Source organism: Pseudophryne corroboree, chromosome 10, assembly GCF_028390025.1.
Source record: "Pseudophryne corroboree isolate aPseCor3 chromosome 10, aPseCor3.hap2, whole genome shotgun sequence".
Taxonomy (NCBI): Eukaryota; Metazoa; Chordata; class Amphibia; order Anura; family Myobatrachidae; genus Pseudophryne; species Pseudophryne corroboree.
Window position 1 is genome coordinate 385,352,130 of NC_086453.1, and position 19,694 is coordinate 385,371,823.

At 50.8% G+C, this 19,694-nt stretch overlaps 1 protein-coding gene across 1 annotated transcript in view; it reads right to left on the reverse strand.

The window, feature by feature from the left end:
- Positions 1 to 1,982: 1,982 nt before the first annotated feature.
- CLCN6 (chloride voltage-gated channel 6) overlaps positions 1,983 to 19,694 on the reverse strand; it is a 112,400-nt gene continuing 94,688 nt past the window's right edge. Inside the window, exons 19-23 of the mRNA XM_063943872.1 lie at positions 17,884 to 18,041; positions 17,644 to 17,800; positions 17,318 to 17,425; positions 6,985 to 7,110; positions 1,983 to 6,393 (exon numbers count right to left, since the gene is read on the reverse strand). Coding sequence (XP_063799942.1) covers positions 6,313 to 6,393; positions 6,985 to 7,110; positions 17,318 to 17,425; positions 17,644 to 17,800; positions 17,884 to 18,041 — 630 coding nt within the window. The 3' untranslated portion in view covers positions 1,983 to 6,312. The remainder of the gene's footprint in view (positions 6,394 to 6,984; positions 7,111 to 17,317; positions 17,426 to 17,643; positions 17,801 to 17,883; positions 18,042 to 19,694) is intronic.

Genomic DNA, 19,694 nt, shown 5'->3' on the forward strand with positions numbered 1-19,694 from the left:
TCAAACGACTGCTTTAGCGTGTTGACACTATCCCGTAATTCCATAAATAAAGGCATCCATTCTGGTGTCGACCCCCTAGGAGGTGACATCCCCATATTTGGCAATTGCTCCGCCTCCACACCAATATCGTCCTCATACATGTCGACACACACGTACCGACACACAGCAGACACACAGGGAATGCTCTAAACGAAGACAGGACCCACTAGCCCTTTGGGGAGACAGAGGGAGAGTCTGCCAGCACACACCAAAAAGCGCTATATATGACAGGGATAGCCTTATAATAAGTGCTCCCTTATAGCTGCTTTATATATATCTAGATATTGCCATTAAATTTGCCCCCCCTCTCTGTTTTACCCTGTTTCTGTAGTGCAGTGCAGGGGAGAGACCTGGGAGCCGTCCTGACCAGCGGAGCTGTGAGAGGAAATGGCGCCGTGTGCTGAGGAGATAGGCCCCGCCCCTTTTTCGGCGGGCTCGTCTCCCGCTATTTTGTGAATACAGGCAGGGGTTAAATATCTCCATATAGCCTCTGGGGGCTATATGTGAGGTATTTTTAGCCTTTATATAGGTTTACATTTGCCTCCCAGGGCGCCCCCCCCCAGCGCCCTGCACCCTCAGTGACTGCGTGTGAAGTGTGCTGAGAGGAAAATGGCGCACAGCTGCAGTGCTGTGCGCTACCTTTAGAAGACTGCAGGAGTCTTCAGCCGCCGATTCTGGACCTCTTCTTACTTCAGCATCTGCAAGGGGGCCGGCGGCGCGGCTCCGGTGACCATCCAGGCTGTACCTGTGATCGTCCCTCTGGAGCTGATGTCCAGTAGCCAAGAAGCCAATCCATCCTGCACGCAGGTGAGTTCACTTCTTCTCCCCTCTGTCCCTCGTTGCAGTGATCCTGTTGCCAGCAGGAATCACTGTAAAATAAAAAACCTAAGCTAAACTTTCTCTAAGCAGCTCTTTATGAGAGCCACCTAGAATTGCACCCTTCTCGGCCGGGCACAAAAATCTAACTGGAGTCTGGAGGAGGGTCATAGGGGGAGGAGCCAGTGCACACCACCTGATCTGGAAAAGCTTTACTTTTTGTGCCCTGTCTCCTGCGGAGCCGCTATTCCCCATGGTCCTTTCAGGAACCCCAGCATCCACTAGGACGATAGAGAAAAGTGTTTTCCCTTATAGCTGCATATATATTGTATACTGCGCCTAAATTGTGCCCCCCCCCTCTCTTTTTAACCCTTTCTGTAGTGTATTAACTGCAGGGGAGAGCCAGGGAGCTTCCCTCCAACGGAGCTGTGAGGGAAAAATGGCGCCAGTGTGCTGAAGGAGATAGCTCCGCCCCTTTTTCGCGGACTTTTCTCCCGCATTTTTATGGATTCTGGCAGGGGTTAATGTACATCCATATAGCCCTGGGGGTTATATGTGATGTATTTTTGCCAGCGAAGGTGTTAATGTTGCTGCTCAGGGCGCCCCCCCCCAGCGCCCTGCACCCATCAGTGACCGCAGTGTGAGGTGTGCATGAGGAGCAATGGCGCACAGCTGCAGTGCTGTGCGCTACCTTGATGAAGACTGATGTCTTCTGCCGCCGATTTTCCGGACCTCTTCTTGCTTCTGGCTCTGTAAGGGGGCCGGCGGCGCGGCTCTGGGACCGGACTCCGAGGCTGGGCCTGTGTTCGATCCCTCTGGAGCTAATGGTGTCCAGTAGCCTAAGAAGCCCAAGCTGGCTGCAAGCAGGCAGGTTCGCTTCTTCTCCCCTTAGTCCCTCGATGCAGTGAGCCTGTTGCCAGCAGGTCTCACTGAAAATAAAAAACCTAAAACTAACTTTTATCTAAGAAGCTCAGGAGAGCCCCCTAGATTGCACCCTGCTCGGTCGGGCACAAAAATCTAACTGAGGCTTGGAGGAGGGTCATAGGGGGAGGAGCCAGTGCACACCAGATAGTCCTAAAGCTTTCTTTAGATGTGCCCAGTCTCCTGCGGAGCCGCTATTCCCCATGGTCCTTACGGAGTTCCCAGCATCCACTAGGACGTCAGAGAAAATACATTTTATAGACTGTCACAGGTAAAATAAGACACCTCATATTATTATCATGGGATTGCTGCTTTACATTACAGCCTTACAAAGGGTGTCAGAGATCTATTCAGGTGCCAAGGGTCCTCAGACCGGGGCAATAGGGAGATGTACCGAACCTTCTAAAGAGTTCAACTGGAGTACGTGCCCATGGCTTCCGGAGACTAGCTATGATTTTATACTATGTACTAGATAAAGGAGGGCGAGAAGCTGATCTGCTGAGACACTTCCATTTCTCCTCTTTCAAAGGTTTGCTACAGCACGTCTCCTTCAGATGTCTTCCAACCACACACCTATTGCATCTGGCTAGCCACTGGCATTGTTCCCACTGGAGATAACCTGCCCTTCCACGAATCTGTGGACAGGGCTTATAGTAGAAAGAGAAAAAAACACATTAAGTAGACAATACAAGATACGTACAGGATGGTCCAACAGGAACCAAGCACTGGAACATACATAGACAGGATGGTCCAACAGAAACTAGACCCTGGAACACACATAGATGATACAAGACACATACATGATCGTCCAACAGAAACTAGATCATGGAGCACACATAGATGATACAAGACACATACATGATGGTCCAACAGAAACTAGACCCTGGAGCACACATAGATGATACAAGACACATACATGATGGTCCAACAGAAACTAGACCCTGGAGCACACACAGATGATACAAGACACATACAGGATGGTCCAACAGAAACTAGACCCTGGAGCACACATAGATGATACAAGACACACACAGGATGGTCTAACAGAAACTTGACCCTGGAGCACACATAGATGATACAAGACACATACAGGATGGTCCAAAAGAAACCAGACCCCGGAGCACACATAGATGATACAAGACACATACAGGATGGTCCAAAAGAAACTAGACCCTGGAGCACACATAGATGATACAAGACACACACAGGATGGTCTAACAGAAACTAGACCCTGGAGCACACATAGATGATACAAGACACATACAGGATGGTCCAACAGAAACTAGACCCTGGAGCACACATAGATGATACAAGACACATACAGGATGGTCTAACAGAAACTAGACCCTGGAGCACACATAGATGATACAAGACACACACAGGATGGTCTAACAGAAACTAGACCCTGGAGCACACATAGATGATACAAGACACATACAGGATGGTCCAACAGAAACTAGACCCTGGAGCACACATAGATGATACAAGACACACACAGGATGGTCTAACAGAAACTAGACCCTGGAGCACACATAGATGATACAAGACACATACAGGATGGTCCAACAGAAACTAGACCCTGGAGCACACATAGATGATACAATACACATACAGGATGGTCCAACAGAAACTTGACCCTGGAGCACACATAGATGATACAATACACATACATGATGGTCCAACAGAAACAAAGCGCTGGAACATACATAGACAGGATGGTCCAACAGAAACTAGACCCTGGAACACACATATATGATACAAGATACGTACAAGATGGTCCAACACTGGGGAACACACATTTGGGGCTCACAGACTGGCAGACGCCACAAAATGTCAGCATAATGTAAGTCACCATCTAATAAAACCCCCAAAACCTGACCCAACATGAAGCAGAGGCATGTGTAACACCCCCATCGCCTGCTGTGTAGCAGTCAGACACAGAGACAGATTCCAGATTCCCTGAAGTTTAGCGTGATGCAGATCAGAATAGGCTTCGGATGCTGAACGCATGGAACACTGACCCTATATAACATAAACTTTTTATAATGGATATAAACATACAGAAAAGAAAAACCTCACAAATAAATTACTACTTCCTTCACGTTAGTTTTTGGAATTTTGACCGTTAATTTTAAACATAAGGAAGGTGGAATTCATGAAGAGAGCCAACTAAATAACACAGAAAACAAAGATCCAGTTATCAATGATTTCCAGTTCCTGGAATGTGACCCCCACGGACCGTACTGCACAGCAGTAACATAAAGGGACTTGCATTCACTGTAACAATCCGTCCCATTGGTAGCTGCAGGGTCACAGGGTCACACCTGGTAGCGGACGCGGGTTATAGGTTTTGTTGCAAATATTATTCCAGCAGCTCCCGACGGCGGCCCTGTACAGCTCATATGTCTCCCTGTCATACCGTAACACACTTCGCATAATAAGGACTTTAGGAACAGAAAAAACACATTTTGTAAATGGCATCGCAGGTGACGGATGCCGGTACACTGCGCGGCATGACAGCTACTCAGGATGACTGATTTCTGGGACATTTCTGCAAAAAACCTTTGGCATTGGAAAAATAAATAAGCCCTGAATAGCTCGAGGCTTCATATTTTGTTGCCGTATCCATCATTTCAGCAATTTTCTTTGGGGCAGTGTGGGCGGCGGGAGTAGCTCTGCAGACACTCTGTAATAAGACTAGAACATAACCCTGATACAATGTGTTCTGCAACATCCGCCGCAGCATCTCTGGCTGTTGTGGTACTACAAGTTTCAGCATGCCTTTAACACTGTGCATACCACAGGGATACGTGAAGTTACTTAGAAACGATTAATGCCTTTAAACACTGAACTCCTCTGCAACTGCTAATATCTTACCTTAGGTAGCACATTCCATACACCCCCTTCTCTATAGGTGACCTGGCACTACCTTCCACTGTGTAACCTTCCACACCTAACATTCATTGGTAAGAAGACAAAAGTATTAGAACACCTAATAATAAGACTTATTACATAATGGACAAAATGGAACGGATCTATCTTATACATCAGAAAATGCAGCTGGAATGATATTCCCATGCAGCAAGATAGTGGAGGTAAGGTGCGAGGCTATCACAGCAGCACAGAGGACCTGTCTGGGGCCAGGGATAGGGATAGCTACAGGGTCAGGGACATCCTGTGTACGTATCAGGAACCAATGTAGTAACCAGACTGGTTGTGGTCAATGGGAGTCAGCAGACGGAATGAAGAGACATTACTGTCCCTAGATCACATACACATCCTCTTCCAGTTCTGTAGCCATCGCCTGGTATATACATCATTACTGCATATAGTGTGTTCTAGTGTGGCTGGGCCAGTCTGGGGATTTTATACATTATACATGTAAACACATCGGAGTCCTTAAAACGAGCCTCTATTCCCTCAGTGGTCGTCATCCTTTTTACACTACTAGAATTTCTGCTGAGTGCGTCTCCTCCTGACACAGGCATGAAACGCCAGTGGTAACGAGACGGGGTGGACACAGATAAAGGGCTCACATATAGTGCAGCGGAGGCCATTTACAAAGTGCATGGGGCATACCGCCCAGAAGGCCAGAGGTGTTTGCCTAACACACCGCCTAGGTGAGAGCGGAGAGGGTAAGTGTCTCATCGGGTCCACCTACCGCACTGCAGAAACACCTCTCCTTACATTATAATACTGCTTAGCTCAACACCATGTGCGGACTGCTAAATCCTCACGATAAGGGGCCACGAAGGCCGTCACTATTACACATGCCTGTTCTGTGCGAGCCTTTTATTACACTGCCTCTAGGGGGAGTATGGAAACGCTCTTCTCCAAAGTGCAACATGGAGTCTCAAAGCCTCAGGACAAGCCCTGAACACTGGCAACACTGAACGCCTCTCCGCACAGCGAGAATGGCTCCTGAAATCCTGCCCTCTTCCCACCTATATAAGCGGCTTGGACTTTGCACGGAACGCTAAAAAAAAGAAACAACAAAAAAAAACCCGCTGCCGTCTTATGCCATAAAACGTGTGATTTGGTGGAATCCTATACGTGAGAATCGGAGCAGGTCCAAAGCTGCATTTGCACTGTGCAGTGGACGGTTTGCGCTTTGTAAATGACCTCCATTTTGTGCCTCAGTGGCAGCACTAGAATTGGTAATGGCTTCCTCCGCTGTGTTTGCGGCACAGGGAATATAAGATGTTTGCATTCTGCGCGGTGACCTGATCTGCCAGCGGCTCCAGAGTGGAAAGCATCATAGAATGAGGAGACATCTGTAGGCGGAAGGGTCCCTTTTACACTGGAATAGTTCTCATGCTATTAGCAGCTTCCTCCCGGAACACACAATAGCGGACACATGACCTTAGCGTGTACGAGGATGCAGGGAAGGAGGAGGGCATGACCGGTCCGGCACTGGAGAACCCGTCTTCAACATGGCAGAACTCAAGCGTGAAGTCTTTGGAAAGCTCAACCACCCAGAATAGGGCAAATGCGAGGTCACAGTTCACCGATGAGTCCTTAGGGAGGACGGCGGGATCAGGAGGTCATATAGTGCTGCCGCAGCCGCTCTTTTAGGGATTCGTGGGTTAAATTATGCCGGGTTATAATACCAACAATCTGTTATAGAAACAAAAACAATCTATTAGTACAGAGCACCTCAGTGGAACACAGACTGGGGCAGAGGAACCGGCTGTAGGGGCGACGTCTGGACCTGGAGAAATCATGTTCGGCTGCAAGGGGAGTAAATGGAAAAATCCTGCACGCAGGGAACACATTGCCCTGTAACTCAAACATACCGGCAGCTTCCCCTCCCACCTCTGCACCCGTCTCCCCAGCAGCACAATGTCCCATGTACAAGCCTGCGCCTTCCAGCTGTAATCATCCCTAACTGCAGCTAAGGCCCAGACTGAGCACTACGGCACTGGCTGACACAGGAGTTTGTCTCCACCTTCTGGCCACAATCTAATACAGCAAGTCTGCAAATTCAGCCCACTCCATCACAAGCAGGTCTGACGGGAACATTATCGTTTATGTACATAGCGGTACGCAGAGAATATATAATCATTCACACCAGTCCATGCACCATTGGAACGTACAGTCTGCACTCCCTAGCTGCACACTGGGTAACCTGTGGATATCGGATACAGCTGTGCATCAGACACATTCACCACACGGACGTTCTAGGAATTACTGCCTACATGTACTTACCTCTCCCACCGCATTCACCACAGGTAGATGTCTAAGCCCCATGGTTCTGAACAGGTTAAACACCTGCGAGGCATGCGTGTTAGGCGACACAGTGAATGGACATTGGTTCATGTAAGGAGTGACGTCCTGGAAACACAGAGAGAGGAGACATTATAAAGAGGTAGTGATGCAGAATTGTGAGAGACTACACCCCGTTCTCAGACTTCCCCACATCCTGCAGCTACTCTGTACACTAGGCTGTGAGACTCTACACACCATCATCAGACTTCCCCGCATCCTGCAGCTACTCTGTACACTGAGCTGTGAGACTCTACACCCCATCATCAGACTTCCCCACATCCTGCAGCTACTCTGTACACTAGGCTGTGAGACTCTACACACCGTCATCAGACTTCCCCACATCCTGCAGCTACTCTGTACACTGAGCTGTGAGACTCTACACCCCGTTGTCAGACTTCCCCACATCCTGCAGCTACTCTGTACACTAGGCTGTGAGACTCTACATCCTATCATCAGACTTCCCCACATCCTGCAGCTACTCTGTACACTAGGCTGTGAGACTCTACATCCTATCATCAGACTTCCCCACATCCTGCAGCTACTCTGTACACTGAGCTGTGAGACTCTACATCCTATCATCAGACATCCCCACATCCTGCAGCTACTCTGTACACTAGGCTGTGAGACTCTACACCCCATCATCAGATATCCCCACATCCTGCAGCTACTCTGTACACTAGGCTGTGAGACTCTACACCCCATCATCAGACTTCCCCACATCCTGCAGCTACTCTGTACACTGAGCTGTGAGACTCTACACCCCGTTCTCAGACTTCCCCACATCCTGCAGCTACTCTGTACACTGAGCTGTGAGACTCTACACCCCATCATCAGTCTTCCCCACATCCTGCAGCTACTCTGTACACTAGGCTGTGAGACTCTACACCCCATCATCAGACTTCCCCACATCCTGCAGCTACTCTGTACACTAGGCTGTGAGACTCTACACCCCATCATCAGATATCCCCACATCCTGCAGCTACTCTGTACACTAGGCTGTGAGACTCTACACCCCATCATCAGACTTCCCCACATCCTGCAGCTACTCTGTACACTGAGCTGTGAGACTCTACACCTCATCATCAGACTTCCCCACATCCTGCAGCTACTCTGTACACTAGGCTGTGAGACTCTACATCCTATCATCAGACTTCCCCACATCCTGCAGCTACTCTGTACACTGAGCTGTGAGACTCTACACCCCATCATCAGTCTTCCCAACATCCTGCAGCTACTCTGTACACTAGGCTGTGAGACTCTACACCCCATCATCAGACTTCCCCACATCCTGCAGCTACTCTGTACACTAGGCTGTGAGACTCTACACCCCATCATCAGATATCCCCACATCCTGCAGCTACTCTGTACACTAGGCTGTGAGACTCTACACCCCATCATCAGGCTTCCCCACATCCTGCAGCTACTCTGTACACTAGTCTGTGAGACTCTACACACCATCATCAGACTTCCCCGCATCCTGCAGCTACTCTGTACACTGAGCTGTGAGACTCTACACCCCATCATTAGACTTCCCCACATCCTGCAGCTACTCTGTACACTAGGCTGTGAGACTCTACATACCATCATCAGACTTCCCCACATCCTGCAGCTACTCTGTACACTGAGCTGTGAGACTCTACACCCCATCATCAGACTTCCCCACATCCTGCAGCTACTCTGTACACTGAGCTGTGAGACTCTACACCCCATCATCAGACTTCCCCACATCCTGCAGCTACTCTGTACACTAGGCTGTGAGACTCTACACCCCATCATCAGACATCCCCACATCCTGCAGCTACTCTGTACACTGAGCTGTGAGACTCTACATCCTATCATCAGACTTCCCCACATCCTGCAGCTACTCTGTACACTAGGCTGTGAGACTCTACACCCCGTTATCAGACTTCCCCACATCCTGCAGCTACTCTGTACACTGAGCTGTGAGACTCTACACCCCATCATCAGTCTTCCCCACATCCTGCAGCTACTCTGTACACTGAGCTGTGAGACTCTACACCCCGTTGTCAGACTTCCCCACATCCTGCAGCTACTCTGTACACTAGGCTGTGAGACTCTACACCCCATCATTAGATATCCCCACATCCTGCAGCTACTCTGTACACTAGGCTGTGAGACTCTACACCCCATCATCAGACTTCCCCACATCCTGCAGCTACTCTGTACACTAGGCTGTGAGACTCTACACCCCATCATCAGATATCCCCACATCCTGCAGCTACTCTGTACACTAGGCTGTGAGACTCTACACCCCATCATCAGGCTTCCCCACATCCTGCAGCTACTCTGTACACTAGGCTGTGAGACTCTACACCCCATCATCAGTCTTCCACACATCCTGCAGCTACTCTGTACACTAGTCTGTGAGACTCTACACACCATCATCAGACTTCCCCGCATCCTGCAGCTACTCTGTACACTGAGCTGTGAGACTCTACACCCCATCATTAGACTTCCCCACATCCTGCAGCTACTCTGTACACTAGGCTGTGAGACTCTACACCCCATCATCAGACTTCCCCACATCCTGCAGCTACTCTGTACACTAGGCTGTGAGACTCTACACCCCATCATCAGACATCCCCACATCCTGCAGCTACTCTGTACACTAGGCTGTGAGACTCTACATCCTATCATCAGACTTCCCCACATCCTGCAGCTACTCTGTACACTAGGCTGTGAGACTCTACATCCTATCATCAGACTTCCCCACATCCTGCAGCTACTCTGTACACTAGGCTGTGAGACTCTACACCCCGTTATCAGACTTCCCCACATCCTGCAGCTACTCTGTACACTGAGCTGTGAGACTCTACACCCCATCATCAGTCTTCCCCACATCCTGCAGCTACTCTGTACACTGAGCTGTGAGACTCTACACCCCGTTGTCAGACTTCCCCACATCCTGCAGCTACTCTGTACACTAGGCTGTGAGACTCTACACCCCATCATCAGATATCCCCACATCCTGCAGCTACTCTGTACACTAGGCTGTGAGACTCTACACCCCATCATCAGGCTTCCCCACATCCTGCAGCTACTCTGTACACTAGGCTGTGAGACTCTACATCCTATCATCAGACTTCCCAACATCCTGCAGCTACTCTGTACACTGAGCTGTGAGACTCTACACCCCATCATTAGACTTCCCCACATCCTGCAGCTACTCTGTACACTAGGCTGTGAGACTCTACACCCCATCATTAGACTTCCCCACATCCTGCAGCTACTCTGTACACTAGGCTGTGAGACTCTACATCCTATCATCAGACTTCCCCACATCCTGCAGCTACTCTGTACACTAGGCTGTGAGACTCTACACACCATCATCAGACTTCCCCGCATCCTGCAGCTACTCTGTACACTGAGCTGTGAGACTCTACACCCCATCATTAGACTTCCCCACATCCTGCAGCTACTCTGTACACTAGGCTGTGAGACTCTACATCCTATCATTAGACTTCCCCACATCCTGCAGCTACTCTGTACACTAGGCTGTGAGACTCTACATCCCATCATCAGACATCCCCACATCCTACAGCTACTCTGTACACTAGGCTGTGAGACTCTACACCTCATCATCAGACTTCCCCACATCCTGCAGCTACTCTGTACACTAGGCTGTGAGACTCTACATCCCATCATCAGACATCCCCACATCCTACAGCTACTCTGTACACTGAGCTGTGAGACTCTACACCCTGTTATCAGACTTCCCCACATCCTGCAGATACTCTGTACACTAGGCTGTGAGACTGTACACCCCATCATCAGACTTCCCCACATCCTGCAGATACTCTGTACACTAGGCTGTGAGACTGTACACCTCATCATCAGACTTCCCCACATCCTGCAGCTACTCTGTACACTAGGCTGTGAGACTCTACACCCCATCATCAGACTTCCCCACATCCTGCAGATACTCTGTACACTGAGCTGTGAGACTCTACACCCCATCATCAGACTTCCCCACATCCTGCAGCTACTCTGTACACTAGGCTGTGAGACTCTACACCCCATCATCAGACTTCCCCACATCCTGCAGATACTCTGTACACTGAGCTGTGAGACTCTACACCCCATCATCAGACTTCCCCACATCCTGCAGATACTCTGTACACTAGGCTGTGAGACTCTACACCCCATCATTAGACTTCCCCACATCCTGCAGCTACTCTGTACACTAGGCTGTGAGACTCTCCACCCAATCATCAGACTTCCCCACATCCTGCAGCTACTCTGTACACTAGGCTGTGAGACTCTACACCCCATCAACAGACTTCCCCACATCCTGCAGCTACTCTGTACACTAGGCTGTGAGACTCTACACACCATCATCAGACTTCCCCGCATCCTGCAGCTACTCTGTACACTGAGCTGTGAGACTCTACACCCCATCATCAGACATCCCCACATCCTGCAGCTACTCTGTACACTGAGCTGTGAGACTCTACACCCCATCATCAGACCTCCCCACATCCTGCAGCTACTCTGTACACTGAGCTGTGAGACTCTACACCCCATCATCAGACTTCCCCACATCCTGCAGCTACTCTGTACACTAGTCTGTGAGACTCTACATCCCATCATCAGACATCCCCACATCCTACAGCTACTCTGTACACTGAGCTGTGAGACTCTACACCCCATCATCAGACTTCCCCACATCCTGCAGCTACTCTGTACACTGAGCTGTGAGACTCTACACCCCATCATCAGACTTCCCCACATCCTGCAGCTACTCTGTACACTAGTCTGTGAGACTCTACACCCCATCATCAGACTTCCCCACATCCTGCAGCTACTCTGTACACTGAGCTGTGAGACTCTACACCTCATCATCAGACTTCCCCACATCCTGCAGCTACTCTGTACACTAGGCTGTGAGACTCTACATCCTATCATCAGACTTCCCCACATCCTGCAGCTACTCTGTACACTGAGCTGTGAGACTCTACACCCCGTTCTCAGACTTCCCCACATCCTGCAGCTACTCTGTACACTGAGCTGTGAGACTCTACACCTCATCATCAGACTTCCCCACATCCTGCAGCTACTCTGTACACTGAGCTGTGAGACTCTACACCCCATCATCAGTCTTCCCCACATCCTGCAGCTACTCTGTACACTAGGCTGTGAGACTCTACACCCCATCATCAGATATCCCCACATCCTGCAGCTACTCTGTACACTAGGCTGTGAGACTCTACACACCATCATCAGACTTCCCCGCATCCTGCAGCTACTCTGTACACTGAGCTGTGAGACTCTACACCCCATCATTAGACTTCCCCACATCCTGCAGCTACTCTGTACACTAGGCTGTGAGACTCTACATCCTATCATCAGACTTCCCCACATCCTGCAGCTACTCTGTACACTAGGCTGTGAGACTCTACATCCTATCATCAGACTTCCCCACATCCTGCAGCTACTCTGTACACTAGGCTGTGAGACTCTACACCCCATCATCAGACATCCCCACATCCTGCAGCTACTCTGTACACTGAGCTGTGAGACTCTACACCCCATCATTAGACTTCCCCACATCCTGCAGCTACTCTGTACACTAGGCTGTGAGACTCTACATCCCATCATCAGACTTCCCCACATCCTACAGCTACTCTGTACACTGAGCTGTGAGACTCTACACCCTGTTATCAGACTTCCCCACATCCTGCAGATACTCTGTACACTAGGCTGTGAGACTGTACACCTCATCATCAGACTTCCCCACATCCTGCAGCTACTCTGTACACTAGGCTGTGAGCCTCTACACCCCATCATCAGACTTCCCCACATCCTGCAGCTACTCTGTACACTAGGCTGTGAGACTCTACACCCCATCATCAGACTTCCCCACATCCTGCAGCTACTCTGTACACTAGGCTGTGAGACTCTACACACCATCATCAGACTTCCCCACATCCTGAAGCTACTCTGTACACTGAGCTGTGAGACTCTACACCCCATCATCAGGCTTCCCCACATCCTGCAGCTACTCTGTACACTAGGCTGTGAGACTCTACACACCATCATCAGACTTCCCCGCATCCTGCAGCTACTCTGTACACTGAGCTGTGAGACTCTACACCCCGTCATCAGACTTCCCCACATCATGCAGCTACTCTGTACACTGAGCTGTGAGACTCTACACCCCGTCATCAGACTTCCCCACATCCTGCAGCTACTCTGTACACTAGGCTGTGAGACTCTACATCCTATCATCAGACTTCCCCACATCCTGCAGCTACTCTGTACACTGAGCTGTGAGACTCTACACCCTGTTATCAGACTTCCCCACATCCTGCAGATACTCTGTACACTAGGCTGTGAGACTGTACACCCCATCATCAGACTTCCCCACATCCTGCAGCTACTCTGTACACTAGTCTGTGAGACTCTCCACCCAATCATCAGACTTCCCCACATCCTGCAGCTACTCTGTACACTAGGCTGTGAGACTCTACACCCCATCATCAGACTTCCCCACATCCTGCAGCTACTCTGTACACTAGGCTGTGAGACTCTACACCCCGTTATCAGACTTTCCCACATCCTGCAGCTACTCTGTACACTAGGCTGTGAGACTCTACACCCCGTTATCAGACTTCCCCACATCCTGCAGCTACTCTGTACACTAGGCTGTGAGACTCTACACCTCATCATCAGACTTCCCCACATCCTATAGCTACTCTGTACACTGAGCTGTGAGACTCTACACCCCATCATCAGACTTCCCCACATCCTGCAGCTACTCTGTACACTAGGCTGTGAGACTCTACACCCCGTTATCAGACTTTCCCACATCCTGCAGCTACTCTGTACACTAGGCTGTGAGACTCTACACCCCGTTATCAGACTTCCCCACATCCTGCAGCTACTCTGTACACTGAGCTGTGAGACTCCACACCCCATCATCTGACTTCCCCACATCCTGCAGCTACTCTGTACACTAGGCTGTGAGACTCTACACCTCATCATCAGACTTCCCCACATCCTGCAGCTACTCTGTACACTAGGCTGTGAGACTCTACACCCCATCATTAGACTTCCCCACATCCTGCAGCTACTCTGTACACTAGGCTGTGAGACTCTACACCCCATCATCAGACATCCCCACATCCTACAGCTACTCTGTACACTGAGCTGTGAGACTCTACACCCCGTTATCAGACTTCCCCACATCCTGCAGCTACTCTGTACACTGAGCTGTGAGACTCCACACCCCATCATCAGACTTCCCCACATCCTGCAGCTACTCTGTACACTAGGCTGTGAGACTCTACACCTCATCATCAGACTTCCCCACATCCTGCAGCTACTCTGTACACTAAGCTTTGAGACTCTACACCACATTATCAGACTTCCCCACATCCTGCAGCTACTCTGTACACTAGGCTGTGAGACTCTACACCTCATCATCAGACTTCCCCACATCCTGCAGCTACTCTGTACACTAGGCTGTGAGACTCTACACCCCATCATTAGACTTCCCCACATCCTGCAGCTACTCTGTACACTAGGCTGTGAGACTCTACACCCCATCATCAGACTTCCCCACATCCTGCAGCTACTCTGTACACTAGGCTGTGAGACTCTACACCCCATCATTAGACTTCCCCACATCCTGCAGCTACTCTTTACACTAGGCTGTGAGACTCTACACCCCATCATCAGACTTCCCCACATCCTGCAGCTACTCTGTACACTAGGCTGTGAGACTCTACACCCCATCATCAGACTTCCCCACATCCTACAGCTACTCTGTACACTGAGCTGTGAGACTCTACACCCTGTTATCAGACTTCCCCACATCCTGCAGATACTCTGTACACTAGGCTGTGAGACTGTACACCCCATCGTCAGACTTCCCCACATCCTGCAGCTACTCTGTACACTAAGCTTTGAGACTCTACACCACATTATCAGACTTCCCCACATCCTGCAGCTACTCTGTACACTAGGCTGTGAGACTCTACACCCCATCATCAGACTTCCCCACATCCTGCAGCTACTCTGTACACTAGGCTGTGAGACTCTACACCCCATCATTAGACTTCCCCACATCCTGCAGCTACTCTTTACACTAGGCTGTGAGACTCTACACCCCATCATTAGACTTCCCCACATCCTGCAGCTACTCTTTACACTAGGCTGTGAGACTCTACACCCCATCATCAGACTTCCCCACATCCTGCAGCTACTCTGTACACTGAGCTGTGAGACTCTACACCCCGTTATCAGACTTCCCCACATCCTGCAGCTACTCTGTACACTGAGCTGTGAGACTCTACACACCATCATCAGACTTCCCCGCATCCTGCAGCTACTCTGTACACTGAGCTGTGAGACTCTACACCCCATCATCAGACTTCCCCACATCCTGCAGCTACTCTGTACACTGAGCTGTGAGACTCTACACACCATCATCAGACTTCCCCGCATCCTGCAGCTACTCTGTACACTGAGCTGTGAGACTCTACACCCCGTCATCAGACTTCCCCACATCCTGCAGCTACTCTGTACACTGAGCTGTGAGACTCTACACCCCATCATCAGACTTCCCCACATCCTGCAGCTACTCTGTACACTGAGCTGTGAGACTCCACACCCCATCATCAGACTTCCCCACATCCTGCAGCTACTCTATACACTAGGCTGTGAGACTCTACACCCCATCATCAGACTTCCCCACATCCTGCAGCTACTCTGTACACTGAGCTGTGAGACTCTACACCCCGTCATCAGACTTCCCCACATCCTGCAGCTACTCTGTACACTGAGCTGTGAGACTCTACACCTCATCATCAGACTTCCTCACATCCTGCAGCTACTCTGTACACTAGGCTGTGAGACTCTACACCCCATCATTAGACTTCCCCACATCCTGCAGCTACTCTGTACACTAGGCTGTGAGACTCTACACCCCATCATCAGACATCCCCACATCCTACAGCTACTCTGTACACTAGGCTGTGAGACTCTACACCCCATCATTAGACTTCCCCACATCCTGCAGCTACTCTGTACACTAGGCTGTGAGACTCTACACCCCATCATCAGACATCCCCACATCCTACAGCTACTCTGTACACTAGGCTGTGAGACTCTACACCCCATCATTAGACTTCCCCACATCCTGCAGCTACTCTGTACACTAGGCTGTGAGACTCTACACCTCATCATCAGACTTCCCCACATCCTGCAGCTACTCTGTACACTAGGCTGTGAGACTCTACACCTCATCATCAGACTTCCTCACATCCTGCAGCTACTCTGTACACTAGGCAGTGAGACTCTACACCCCATCATCAGACTTCCCCACATCCTGCAGCTACTCTGTACACTAGGCTGTGAGACTCTACACCCCATCATTAGACTTCCCCACATCCTGCAGCTACTCTGTACACTAGGCTGTGAGACTCTACACCCCATCATTAGACTTCCCCACATCCTGCAGCTACTCTGTACACTAGGCTGTGAGACTCTACATCCTATCATCAGACTTCCCCACATCCTGCAGCTACTCTGTACACTGAGCTGTGAGACTCCACACCCCATCATCAGACTTCCCCACATCCTGCAGCTACTCTGTACACTAGGCTGTGAGACTCCACACCCCATCATCAGACTTCCCCACATCCTGCAGCTACTCTGTACACTAGGCTGTGAGACTCTACACCCCATCATTAGACTTCCCCACATCCTGCAGCTACTCTGTACACTAGGCTGTGAGACTCTACATCCTATCATCAGACTTCCCCACATCCTGCAGCTACTCTGTACACTAGGCTGTGAGACTCTACACCCCATCATTAGACTTCCCCACATCCTGCAGCTACTCTGTACACTAGGCTGTGAGACTCTACATCCTATCATCAGACTTCCCCACATCCTGCAGCTACTCTGTACACTGAGCTGTGAGACTCTACACCCCATCATTAGACTTCCATACATCCTGCAGCTACTCTGTACACTAGGCTGTGAGACTCTACACCCCGTCATCAGACTTCCCCACACCCTGCAGCTACTCTGTACACTAGGCTGTGAGACTCTACACCCCATCATCAGACTTCCCCACATCCTGCAGCTACTCTGTACACTGAGCTGTGAGACTCTACACCCCGCCATCAGACTTCCCCACATCCTGCAGCTACTCTGTACACTAGGCTGTGAGACTCTACACCCCATCATCAGACTTCCCCACATCCTGCAGCTACTCTGTACACTGAGCTGTGAGACTCCTTACCACAATCATTCTGGGATTGAGGAGGGTCAAGTTAACATCATGAATGTCTGGATAACGTGGATAATCCTCCGCCATCTCAGTGTGGGTGAGGCGCGGCTGGCTGGCGCTCTAAGAGGCAAAAAACAACTTAAAATATAAATGATAAACATAAATTGATCAAATCTTGTCAATTATAGGTTGCACATAATAAACGAGCCTTATTAATCTGAAAGCACAAACTCTGGGATAATGATCTATTACAGAGATTTATGGAGTACAGAGGGCGACAGAGAAGGACACACACAGGGAAGTATTATTGCTCCGTACAGAAGTATTACACAACTTACAGACTGGTTCTCAGAGTAACACACTCCCCGTACTAGTAACGTGACCAGCTGCGAGCGGAGGATGAGGCCGTGGAAGGTCAGAGGTCTGAATCGTTCCTCCATGGTCCACTCTTCACTAGGGGACTGGTCAGGGTATAGATTGGGATATGGGGTGTACCTGTAAGCAATGTGACCGGGAGACGTTAGCCGGGAAACAGATGATGTATGAGGGTTTGTGGGTTGTAGAGAAGGCGGCTTTACCTGCGCTCTAACATCTGCTGCAGCATGTCCTCCTTCTCCGCCGGTTCCTCTGTGGCCAGGTGCTCGTCGCACATATTACGCAGCTCGCTGGACGGATAGGACTTCATAGACTGACTGCGCTTCCTCTGCTCGCCTGCCCGGGTCAGGATACTGGACTTCTACAGAAGAGGAGACCCCACACTCTGTAATAACGTGTCACCCACAGACTGACAGCCCCGGGGGGAGACTGGCCCTTCCCTGCTCGCCTGCCCGGGTCAGGATACTGGACTTCTACAGAAGAGGAGACCCCACACTCTGTAATAACGTGTCACCCACAGACTGACAGCCCCGGGGGGAGACTGGCCCTTCCCTGCTCGCCTGCCCGGGTCAGGATACTGGACTTCTACAGAAGAGGAGAACCCCACACTCTGTAATAACGTGTCACCCACAGACTGACAGCCCCGGGGGGAGACTGGCCCTTCCCTGCTCGCCTGCCCGGGTCAGGATACTGGACTTCTACAGAAGAGGAGAACCCCACACTCTGTAATAACGTGTCACCCACAGACTGACAGCCCCGGGGGGAGACTGGCCTTCCCTGCTCGCCTGCCCGGGTCAGGATACTGGACTTCTACAGAAGAGGAGAACCCCACACTCTGTAATAACGTGTCACCCACAGACTGACAGCCCCGGGGGGAGACTGGCCTTCCCTGCTCGCCTGCCCGGGTCAGGATACTGGACTTCTACAGAAGAGGAGAACCCCACACTCTGTAATAACGTGTCACCCACAGACTGACAGCCCTGGGGGGAGACTGGCCTTCCCTGCTCGCCTGCCCGGGTCAGGATACTGGACTACTACAGAAGAGGAGAACCCCACACTCTGTAATAACGTGTCACCCACAGACTGACAGCCCCGAGGGGAGACTGGCCCTTCCCTGCTCGCCTGCCCGGGTCAGGATACTGGACTTCTACAGAAGAGGAGAACCCCACACTCTGTAATAACATGTCACCCACAGACTGACAGTCCCGGGGGGAGACTGGCCTTCCCTGCTCGCCTGCCCGGGTCAGGATACTGGACTTCTACAGAAGAGGAGAACCCCACACTCTGTAATAACGTGTCACCCACAGACTGACAGCCCCGGGGGGAGACTGGCCTTCCCTGCTCGCCTGCCCGGGTCAGGATACTGGACTTCTACAGAAGAGGAGAACCCCACACTCTGTAATAACGTGTCACCCACAGACTGACAGCCCTGGGGGGAGACTGGCCTTCCCTGCTCGCCTGCCCGGGTCAGGATACTGGACTACTACAGAAGAGGAGAACCCCACACTCTGTAATAACGTGTCACCCACAGACTGACAGCCCCGAGGGGAGACTGGCCCTTCCCTGCTCGCCTGCCCGGGTCAGGATACTGGACTTCTACAGAAGAGGAGAACCCCACACTCTGTAATAACATGTCACCCACAGACTGACAGTCCCGGGGGGAGACTGGCTCTTCCCTGCTCGCCTGCCCGGGTCAGGATACTGGACTTCTACAGAAGAGGAGAACCCCACACTCTGTAATAACGTGTCACCCACAGACTGACAGCCCCGGGGGGAGACTGGCCTTCCCTGCTCGGGTCAGGATACTGGACTTCTACAGAAGAGGAGAACCCCACACTCTGTAATAACGTGTCACCCACAGACTGACAGCCCCGGGGGGGAGACTGGCCTTCCCTGCTCGGGTCAGGATACTGGACTTCTACAGAAGAAGAGAACCCCACGTCACCCACATACTGACAGCCCCGGGGGGAGACTGGCCCTTCCCTGCTCGCCTGCCCGGGTCAGGATACTGGAC